At 37.5% G+C, this 11,430-nt stretch overlaps 2 protein-coding genes across 4 annotated transcripts; both read left to right on the top strand.

The window, feature by feature from the left end:
• The first annotated feature begins 61 nt into the window (after window positions 1-61).
• LOC111571515 (protein mono-ADP-ribosyltransferase PARP11) lies at window positions 62-6,907 on the top strand. Of its 2 annotated transcripts, none has more exons than XM_023274715.3 (8): window positions 62-123; window positions 1,801-1,925; window positions 2,698-2,818; window positions 2,986-3,061; window positions 4,360-4,432; window positions 5,209-5,336; window positions 5,646-5,797; window positions 5,906-6,907. In XM_023274715.3, the coding sequence occupies exons 1-8, from the start codon at window positions 93-95 to the stop codon at window positions 6,220-6,222; spliced, it is 1,023 nt and encodes a 340-aa protein (XP_023130483.1). In that variant the 5' UTR covers window positions 62-92; the 3' UTR covers window positions 6,223-6,907. The 2 variants fall into 2 exon arrangements, with proteins under 2 accessions (XP_023130483.1, XP_023130482.1); XM_023274714.3 differs by lacking the exon at window positions 62-123 and adding an exon at window positions 1,399-1,701.
• A 479-nt stretch (window positions 6,908-7,386) lies between these two features.
• LOC111571519 (protein mono-ADP-ribosyltransferase PARP11) lies at window positions 7,387-10,291 on the top strand. 2 transcript variants are annotated; one of them, XM_035950217.2, is made up of 7 exons: window positions 7,387-7,694; window positions 7,809-7,849; window positions 8,010-8,079; window positions 8,208-8,271; window positions 8,495-8,628; window positions 9,427-9,572; window positions 9,664-10,291. In XM_035950217.2, the coding sequence occupies exons 1-7, from the start codon at window positions 7,585-7,587 to the stop codon at window positions 9,951-9,953; spliced, it is 855 nt and encodes a 284-aa protein (XP_035806110.2). In that variant the 5' UTR covers window positions 7,387-7,584; the 3' UTR covers window positions 9,954-10,291. The 2 variants fall into 2 exon arrangements, with proteins under 2 accessions (XP_035806110.2, XP_023130487.2); XM_023274719.3 differs by having other exon boundaries at window positions 7,389-7,694; window positions 7,809-7,923.
• The last annotated feature ends 1,139 nt before the right edge of the window (window positions 10,292-11,430 follow it).

Below are 11,430 nucleotides of genomic sequence, written 5' to 3'. Positions count from 1 at the left end.
ACCTCAGTATCAATCGGCTTGTTTGCATTTTTTGAACCAATCACAGTCGACGTGGGCGGAGCTTTAACGGTGCAAGCGTTGAGGAGCGGCCGATGGCAAGATTATACCTGCATCCTCCATCAGGTGAGTCGGACTGGCACAAAGAGACGGACTTTGAAGTGAGATTAATAAACTAGTTAGGTGAGTTGCGTTTTTAATGTCACTAAAGTGGCTCTCTTTTAACCTGTTTTTATCACCATGGTAACTGCTAGCCTGCTCCATCCAGAAGAGGTTCTTACAGTTTGAATCAGCAGTAAGAAGTGCCATCTTTTCACAAATTCTTTTACCTGGTGACATTCTCAGCTGAGGGATTTTATTATTTTCGCATTTATTTTTAAAGCTCGGTCCTGATTTGCTACTGAGGCCTTTTTACACACAGCTAATAGAACACAGATTAGAAAACTGATTGGTCTGATGGCATTTATCCCAGAGAATGTTCAAACTGATCCACAAACTAAGCCTATATTCGTCATTATGGGACAGTGTCACACCTAAATGCACTTGATCTGTTAGATAATTGTACTAGCCAATGATGAACAGCTTTCTACCAGCATTCCTCTTCCACAAAAAAGAAGCAGAAAACTAAATTGAGATTTCCACGTCGAGACCAAATTAGGCCCAATCCAGATCAAAAACTAATATATATATATATATATATATATATATATATATATATATATATATATATATATATATATATATATATATATGTATATGTACTCACACACACACACAGTGTATCAAAGGGCTAAAGCAAAGTCACTGATATGAGAAACTTCTACTTGTGATTTTTTTTATGGATTTCTGTGGGTTTTATTTATTTATTTTTTTTATTTTGGATTTAGGCCACATTAGACCAGCAAAAACAATTAGCTATAGACAGGTTTAATGTGGACTAGATTGTAGAATGATAATGCAAAAAAACAGGGATTTCACAGTTTCTTTCCCCTCATATCTACACCACACTGTACCAGGACTAGAACAAAAGCCACTATGTATAATTGAGGAAAATCTGGACTAGACTGCTGAAGAAAGACTAAAACCTCTTCACAAATCAGACACTGTGTTTTACAGTCTTGGCATCTCTCCTATATTCTAGTCTTTATTTTTCCTTAACCTTTATCTTATCTCTTGAATCTTGAAAGCTAACTTCATCATTGCGCTACTTGTTTGATTTAATTAAAAGTACCGTTTGAACTTTCTGTCACTCAGACACAGTGATATTACTTTTGTCTTTTGCTCTAAACTATCGCCAATATTTTTTCTGCAAAGGTTGTATACAGCTCCTGACAGGACAAACTCTGGGAATTAGTCCTCCATTGGAGGGAGGAGTCACATGACAGTGACGTGTGACGTTGGGTGGGTGCGTGGCGAACCAGGAAATAAAAGTAAACAAGGCAGGGGAAGAAGAAAATGATATTTAGCGTTAGTTATTTACATTCAGATCGAGTCTGTGACCATTATGGTGCTTTATTAATAATGTATGAAGGTTTTCTCTGCCGATAAGGCCAGGCAGCCAGTTAGAGCCAGGCTGAGAGCCGGTAAGACACCCGTAGAGCTGAGAGGAGTCGGGTGCGGCAGCCGTTAATGGTTAGCTAGGTCGATATGGCAGTTTTGAAATGCCTTCAAGACCGTGGCTTAAAAACAACTCCTTGACGTTAGGTTTGTCTGACGAATAAAACACCATCTTGACCCCCCTGTACTGTGTTGTAGCTGCGATTTGCCTAAGTGTGTTCGCGTGTTCTCACTTATTAATTTCAGATTTAGCTATGTTAGCCATCAGATCGTCAGAGGAGGAGTCCACTGAGATGGAGGAGATGGACACCTCCGAGCCCAACTGGTGCTGGTTCTACTTGGCTGAGTGTGGAGTGTGGCACATGTTTGAGGTAGTTCACATGACACCACAACTTTACACAGACTTTCTAACAGTTTTTATGCTGCTTTCCCAGCATATTACTCCTCCTCTGGTAATACTTTGGGGATATTTAGCGACCAGAGTCTGCAGATGAAACTAATCAGTGCAATGTTACAGACTAGCTTTCCGTCTTTGGATGAAGTTCACAATCAGTTAATTTTCGGGAAGCATTCTGATTGGCACAAAGGAATGGCCATTGTGTGCAAACCAAAAATCAGAACAGATCAATGATCAGTTCCATTTATTGATTAACACCCATATGTGAAACAGACTACAACTAATAGGCAAGTCAGACATTCTGCAGTATTTCTTAAGGTGGCATCTTCAAGTACTAGTTGCTCAATTTCTGTCTTATAAAACAGTTAAAAAAGCAACAAATTATCGTCAACTCCAAGTGGCAGTTACTTTCTTGATTAATCGGTTTGTAGTTTGGTCTATAAATACTAGAAAATTATTGTTGTCAGCTCAGAGTGTCATCTTCAGATGCCTTGTGTGTGCAGGCAACTGTTTAGAAAGATAGAACACAAAGAAAAGCAGCAAATTCTCTCTTTAGAACACTTGAGAAAAGAAAATCAATGTTTTTGGTTGACAAACATACTTGAAAACTAATTTGATGCCATCCAACTTTTGACCACAGACCTGTTTTGATTTAAAGGATTAGTCTGTAAACAAAGTAGCTGCTGATTAATTATCTATCCCTCGGCTCTCCATTTGATTAATTTGTCTTTCTTAATGTCTTTTAGATTGATCCCAGTGCAGCCTGTTCTGTGACGAGTGCTCAGATTGAGCAGTGCTACAACAGGAACCAGCGTGGTGTCATGGAGTTCTACACAGCCAAGTACACGTACAGACTGGACTTCTCAGGTACGATGATGAGTTAATGCTAAAGGTGCTTAATCAGACAGACAATTTAGGAAAATAGTTCCATGAATTCCAGTGACGATCAGTATTTATTCGAGTAAATCCAGTATCAGAAATTGTACAGGAATCAGAGTTTTTGTTGACCGTATCTTTATTGAATTCCTCACCAGTTATGCGTCAGATAAATGTAACAACAGGGAAGCAGCGGCCAATCAAACGCTCCCTCCATTCTGCAACTGGCTTCAGGTAAGATTTGGTTCAAGTAAACATCGCGAGTGTTTCATTACTTTTTATTAGAAAACAGAGAAAAGATGTTATTGAGAAAGTTAGAGGGGACAGTGTCAAGTTGTGGTTAAGAAAGTATTGTTCCGTGATATTGGAAAAAACAAGCATTGCAATACTTTTAGTTTCTTTGTTATCAGTCATGATATGAGGAACTACTGGACTTTTAACCAGTGACTTGAATAACTATTTGACAAAGAATTAATCATTCAAGAATAATTGGGATGATGTTGTAGGGAGTGCAACTGCATAGACAATAATAATAAAAAGATTTAAAATAACTTTGAAAAAGCTGTATGGAACCTTTCTCATGTGACTCAGCTCTCAGAAGGACACTGTCACATGCATCCAAAATTTTTATTTATATATATATATATATATATATATATATATATATATATATATATATATATATATATATATATATATATTTTTTTTTTTTTTTTTTTTTTTTTTTTTTGGATGCCTCTCAGATCTGGCTTTGCACTCAAACAGAGCTCTGTGATGCTGATGTAAATTGTCAAACAAATTAGTTGTGCTTCCTCACGTAGTGGCAAAAACGGTAGAACACTGCCAACCGAGTACTGGTTTTTGGTGAGCAGCATCCCATCTGTAGCCACAACATTTCCATCCAACTGACACGGCATTTCTTTTTTGCAGCCAAATTCTCCTTTTTAGTGTTTCTCTGCTGTTGCTCACCCATTTTGCTGTGGACACGTGGAACACGCATGTCAACAAACTCTGAAGTAAAAAAAGAGCCCATAAATTTGAATAGACTGTGTTTGGTCAGACAGACTCCTGTTGTGTGTTAGTCATAGAAAATGAGAACCATGCAAGTTTTCTTTTTGCATCAAGCAGAAAAAAACATTGTAGCAGTGATGGATTTGACTTAATTGGCTTTTCTTCAGATGGCGATTCCTGCAGTGTGGCTGTTGCACATGAACAGATCGCAATGTTGACGATGTATATATTGTGCAGCCCTAGTAAAGAAGACCATACTTTAAATAAACGGTCAGGGTTCATGTATCTTCTGGTCTCAAGAAGCCTTGAGTTCAAACCTGAATTCCAAACCAGTTCCTCTGGGAGGTACCCTGCTGCCGACCCTGAATTTTAGTATCTTCAAAATGCAGGAGCGAGAACAGAAGAGGATTTCTGCTCTAAATATTCATATTTTAGACTCTTTTTTTTTGCAAGCTTTTGCAACTTACTAGTTCAGTCTCTGATACAATAATAACTACTTTCTCCTTCATTTATTCTGCCAGGTTTATTTGTGATAATCTTGCCTTGCCTGTGCCCTGCCACTGGGAGAGGATCAATACAGATGAGCCCTATCAGGTGAGGACAGTAACTATTGTGTATTATTGTGGCATACAATGAAATTCCAATTAATCAGATTTTTTGGTATTGAAATTGGTAGCATTTTCTCCAGGAGGGTTCTTCTTCTTTTAAAACGTTTATTGAACAGGTGCTGGAAATGTTCTGCGTGGATCTTTGTCTTTACTTACTGTGTTTCTAAGTGTGTGATGCATCACAAAGTTCCTGAAGATGTTACAACAGGACATTTATACATGCTCTAGAAAGGATGCTGGAGGAATCCTGATGGTATTTTGAGATGTTGTGTTTTAGGAGTTTAAGGTTTACTATGACTCTCAGTAGAATTGTTCATAGAAATTTATCTACAGGGAAGAATAAGAATTTAAAAGATTAGACTCTGCAGTTACTAGTGAGACAAAAACTGCAGGATATTTAATCATAAGTTGACTTAGTATCAGCTTAAAAAATACCAAATAAAACCATCTCATATCTGACATCTAGCGTCCTTACACTTAAAATAAATCCTCTGTTGTGTTATTTTTATACAGCTAACTATGACTTAGAAACCAAACTCTTAATCCTATATTGAGGAAATAAGAATTTCTACTGGTTTGGTCAGGTGGTGTTGTGCCATGTGACCAAATATTACAATGACAGCCAACCTAAAGTAGCATCTGAATTTCATAACAAACGCTCTCTCACTCTGCTGTCATTTGCTGATCCTTCATTGTTTTTCTTTATACACAGTTTTTAACCTCCATTTTACTGTTTACACATGTGTGGTTGTGTTTTTGCAGCTCATCCAGCTCGGCCGAGACACATATGAGTTTAAAGAAGTTGCCAGACTGTACGAAAGGACAATGGATCATCCAATCAAATCCATCCAGAGGATTCAGAATCTGGATTTGTGGGAGTTCTTCTGCAGGTAGACGATTATTTACTACATAAGTGGACTGCTCAGTGTCCACAGCGTTGCTTTGTGTGAGCAATGGACACTAATTTGATTATTTCTCTGTATGTACTGACTAAATTAGCTTACTTGACTTGGCTGTAGACACTGTAGGAGAAAAGCAAACAGTGATACTTTTTCCAAGCTCCTACCATAGACACAGCCTTTATCCTGTTAGAGTTAAACAAAGCATTGCTCGGCTCGACTTGTAAAATCCAATCATCCAGTATCAAAGTGGTGATCAGTGCTCTGTGTTGTGTTGTCACTCCTTGGTTCTCCCCTAAGGAAGAAAACACAGTTGCGAAAAGTCAAGCGAACATTGGATATTGAGGAGCGAATGCTGTTTCATGGCACAGGACACAGCAATATACAAGCTATATGTACATTTAACTTTGACTGGCGGCTGACAGGGAGCCATGGCGATGTCTACGGCAAAGGTAGATCTCTTTCTGTTGTGACGTAGCATCATGAAACAATTCACTGCACTTTGGGGTTTTTTTTATCGTCTGATTTTTAACGCTGTTGTTCATTTGTCCTTCCTGCAGGGAGCTACTTTGCCCGGGATGCCAAATACTCCAGTAAATTCTGTCACACCACAGGGAAACACAACACGACCTTACAGAGACATGGACTCGCACCGCCGATATTCGCTACCGAGCCGCCATATAAGACGATGTTCATGGCCAGAGTGCTTGTCGGAGAATACACAGTCGGTCATCCCATGTACTGCAGACCACCCTCCAAGGACGCCAGCTTCACCAACTTTTATGACAGCTGCGTGGATGATATGGCCAACCCAAAGATCTACGTCATTTTCGACAGCAATCAGATCTACCCAGAGTATTTGATCGAGTTCTATTGATGCCTCACAAGAAGATATTTACTTTTTTTCCCCATAAAGGTTGAATCTCCAGCATGGAAAAGTTGGGACGAATCAGATAGCGGGATGAGATGAAAAAAGAAGCAGCTTAGGAGACAATTGGGCTTTTGTTTTTTCAGTCAAATTAAGTCCTAACTGGGTCAGCTAAAGTGCCTTTGGAGGAATTGGAAAAGCAGGACGACAATAAAGACATTATGTACCGTTTATATGCAGTGTACAGTGTATTCTTAGACGGGACCTTGTGGTTGTGACGAAAAAGGACGACTGAAGAGCAGTCGTTGTGGCAGTTTTTGTATTAAATTCGCAATCTGTTCTTGCTTGTTCAATACGTGTGAACAAAATAAGAGTGGCACATGCAGCCTGTAGATTATAGGTGATATCCTGCCATTGGCCACATCCATTCCTTCACATCCACAGTGCCACGCTTATTTACAAACCAAAAACACGTTCCAGCTCTCTCATTATACACCGTGATCTGTCAAAAACTGTGTACAATGTATTATATCGCCATGTCTTTCTGTTTTTTGTTTTTTTTTTAATTTATTATTGTCATAAAAACGCTTCTACCTCTTTTTTAACCATGCATCAGTGCACTTTTCCCCCTTTCCATGAAAGGTTTTGTAACTGTGTCATAATGACATAAAGTTGTGATGTCGTGTTCACTTGTCCCCGAGTAATATTCGTTTCTGTGTATCTTTTCTGATTGTTAAAGTCTGGACGACTGAGCTTAAAGTCCATTAATGGAATTTGGAACCAAATCAAATTTTCACTGAACTGCTAGTTTCTTTGTCTTAAGGAATAAGCAGGTTTTCTTTGCACCTGGTGTAGATTTAACAAACAAAAAAAAGAATGTAGCCAGCACATGTGTAGTACTGTAATGAAACTGCTTTGCTGTGTGCATTTGTTGAACTCATAAAAAGGATTTTTATTGAAAGTTCACAAGATGGCATAGAAAAAGTGCAGAAATGGATTTACTCTAGTTACAATGCAAGAAACCTGATCTCTTCAGTCAAATAACTGCAGCTGTGAGTGTGTGAGTAGTACGTGAATCTATATGTGTGTCTGTAATTTGCACGTTACAACTAATAAACCTTTTACCAGAAGCACATTCAATCTTTTTTTTTGTTGTTTTTACTTTCAGGTGAAACTGACATAATCATCCGCTTGTGTTCCGCAGTGATAAAATCCAGCCCACTTCAGAAGGTGTGGCTTTGAATGATTTAAATAAGTCAGACACACCACTGTCAACTTCAAAATCTACCTGAGTATACCTGAGGGAGGAAGATCACTATAATTTTTTTATTTAAATTTTTTTTTGCGATATAAATTGTTTAATGATGTACCATGAGGAAGTGGAATATATGGACACTTCAGAGGTCCCATGGGTCATCCCACCGGGCACCCAGTGGTTTTGGTATTACCTGGCAGACTGTGGAAGGTGGCATCGCATTGAGGTGAGGTGTTTGCTTTTTTGTTTGTTTTATTTTTAAAATTGCAGTCATTACATAAAGTAATACAGAGCTGATCAGCTGTGAAGTAAATGTTAATTTATGGTTCCTTTGCTGCAGGATGATCCTCATAACAGTTTCACCAGTGAGGATGTGGAAAGGTATTACCAAAAGAACAACACTGCAAGTGTAGTGACTCATTCATCCAACTGCCGCATCAACACTGATTTCTTTGGTACAGTGTATGACTACATGTTCTTGTTCCCGGTTCTAATATACCTGTAAAGGTCTTGAAATTAAATGACTTGTGTCTCTGTGCAGCAATGCTGCAGACTGATCTCAACACAGGAAGACAGAGAAGAATCCAGCGGAGCACCAAAACTGAAAGAAGGTAAAAATCAGACGTAAAATTCGTATAGAAATAAGAAATCACACACACACACACACACCTCAGTCTTTAGTTTGGTTTCTGGGAAAATGAAAGTAAAAGTGTCCACTCTGGTTTCTCTCCTCCCACAGCTGTTCCTGTTTCATCGTTGCTCCGGTTTTCTGGAATGCAGTTGACCTCAACCGTCCATATCAGGTGATTAGCACAGAAAACTATTAAGTAGAGCGACTTTTGGATGAGGGATTTGGTCTGCTATTATTCATCTCTCATATTTAAAAGTAATTTTTTTTTTTCAAAACAATATACACCATAATATGTTCAGGAAGTATTGTCAGTTTTTACATTTTAATTTACTGAATTAATGTTTTGATATGCTTTCTTATTTGTTTCATTTGTGTAAATCTCATCTATTTTATAGTTAATCACTCTGAATGAACGCACCCCGGAGTATCAGACTGTGACAAGTTATGTCAAGAATGATGGATTGTTGGGCAGATCCATTCTATCAATTTTCAGGATACAGAATTTGGACCTCTGGGAATTATTTTGCAGGTAAAAATGCCTGGAAGTTACACTCTCTCTCTTTTCCCGTCATCATTCCCCTTCTAAGACTTGACCGTCTGCAAAAGTTCAAAAATGCTCTTAAGAAAAAATCACCAGGAGAAGTCAGTATTCCGAGGCAGCAGGATTTATTGTCAACAAAAACCCAGGAGCAGTTCTTAGTAACAAAATACTGAGCTCAGTTGTGTATTGTCTTTTATGCTGCGAGAGTTGGCCATTTTTTTTCCATGCCTATAGCACGTATTTTAGACAGACGGTTCTGACACCATTACACTTTTCTAAATCTATCGGTCAGATCATGACATCAGGTATTTCACCATTAGATCATATTTTACAGACATTTTCAGACTTTGCCCTGGTCTCACTTCAGAGACCTACTTTTTTATGACAGTCTTCATGCATTTTACACAATTATGTGTTGTTATATTTCTGATACACCTTTTTAAAAAAGTTGTATTGCCTCAAGTTTACATCATTATGTTTTGAATAGTCCATATTTAATTTTTCTAAAAAGCATCTAATTTGTCTTCACACCAAAAATAGATGCTTTACTTTATGATTTTCCAACTGTGCCCCCCCCCACACACACACAATCATCAAAACATCAGTGATTACTAGAATATTCAAAATTATGCATTTCGTACACGTTTTAACTCTACTCTTCAGTCTAATAGCATTTGCCATGACTATATTTTCTTTTAGTTTTAGCATATCATATCTAAAAATATTACACTACAATATTTTATTACAAATTGTTTGTTTTGTTTTCTTCTTTTGTGTGTATCAAAGGAAAGAACAGCAGTTAATGAGGATTCATGGAGTCAAAGATATACAAGAAAAGCGTCTCTTCCATGGGACCAAAATAACAAATGTTGACAGCATTTGCAAATACAACTTTGATTTACGGTTAGCTGAACGTGGCGTGTATGGCAAGGGTAAGTTTACTGATTTAAATAATTGCAATCTAGATCTCACTGCTAACCAGAGTTTCTGCAACTAAATTTATACATATTTCTCTTTCTGTAGGGATATATTTTGCCAAATATGCTTCATTCGCGGACAAGTACAGTATGTGCAGCATGGATCCTTTGCCAGTGGATGGTGGGAACAAACACAACAGACCCACTAAAATCATGTTTTTGGCTCGGGTGATAGTTGGAAAATCAACTGTTGGACAAGCGAATTTCCTAAAACCTGATCATGAATCTCTTATAAACACTCATGACAGTTGTGTGAATGATATCAATAATCCTAACATTTTTGTTATTTTTGATCCAAATCAAATCTATCCTGAATATCTGATTCACTACAAATGAACTCGGCATGTGCAGGATCATCATTTTAAATGCAACTACATTTTTACTTTTTCCTGTATCTGGCCTTTATATACATATATATTTGGGCAAATCTGTGTGCACTTTAAGAGAACTGATAATTACCATTATCAAGAAAAAAATTTTTTTAACGACTTTGAAACAACAATGTGCTACAAATTATATCAAAACAGTTTGCTTAGCAGGTAGTCCTGGGTGTTAAATGTATCAGAATTGACTTTTGTCACATTTCTTTACAATACGATAAAATTTATGAACAATTAATGCAGATTTCTGTTGAATCCTGAAACAAAAATGCTTTACAAATAAATTTTTCTGTCAGAACCAAATCAAAGTCTATGTGTATTTATTCTTTTTCCAATCTTTTATTATCTAGACTAGTGCTGGGGATAACAGATCTGTGTGAGCTCTTTCCCTTAAAAAAAATAAAATGAGGTAATTTTGCAGCTGTAATTTATCCCTCCACTGCTTAGAAGTAATGTTAATTTCAGAGAAGATTTAGGAGGAAAAGAGGAAACAGTAAAACCTCATGGAAATAATTGATATTTGTATTGTTGCAGTATTTATTTTAACTGCCAAACCTCAAATCATGACACATTTATCCACTGTTAGAGGATAATTTCATGTAACTGCAATGTGGAAATCCTTTTATATTACTTGTTTACTGTATACAGCTCAGCCTACCAACATTTGCCAGTGCAGTAAATGCTTTATTGTTTACATCACATACAATACTTTTAATTCATTAGCTGGCTCTGCCAACAGGGATCGAAACTTAACTGTCAATAACCACAACTCTGCTGCTCTCCACAGCGGCACAGTTTCACATTTTAATGACGTCAAAGTAGGTGGACTTTATTCAGGCCTGAGGCAAAAACCACACCTGACCTGTTATCACGAGTTGTGGTAATTATGAAGGCTGCTGGAGTTTCAGCCCCATTTATGCCACCCAGCAACCTCAGACGAATAAACAAATCTCTCACATCAAACTAGAAGACTTTGTTTCACCAGAGGCCTGTTTTCTTGAAGACGGTTTCGTTCAATTCAATTTAACTGTGCTTCATAGAAAGTGTCAGCAGAGGCTGCTGTTGGAACAGGAATGATTTTCTTGGCTCAGGTCACCACTAGCTGTTCCATGTTATGCGTATCAGTTTCAATAATTGCACATTTTTTTTGCCATTACTTTTGCAAAAAAACAAAAACAAAAAAACTCTCTGAGCAAGTCAGCAGCTCATCATAATGTTTTTAAAAAGCCAACAGTCCAACTTCTAGCTTCTGTCAATGATTATATCTGGTGATGGAAAGAACGTTAACTCAATAACTCTGCTTACAAGTCCAATTTGGACATAATTAAGTTTTCATTCTAGGCAACTTTATATCCTACTTCCATTCCACCACATTTCTGAGCGAATTTATTCCACTAGATTACTTTGCCAAATGGAGCCACCAGTTATTTTAC

The sequence above is a fragment of the Amphiprion ocellaris genome, chromosome 21 (genome assembly GCF_022539595.1).
Source record: "Amphiprion ocellaris isolate individual 3 ecotype Okinawa chromosome 21, ASM2253959v1, whole genome shotgun sequence".
Lineage (NCBI taxonomy): Eukaryota > Metazoa > Chordata > Actinopteri > Pomacentridae > Amphiprion > Amphiprion ocellaris.
Note: the sequence above shows the minus strand (reverse complement) of the source record. Positions and strands in the feature narration are given on the sequence as shown.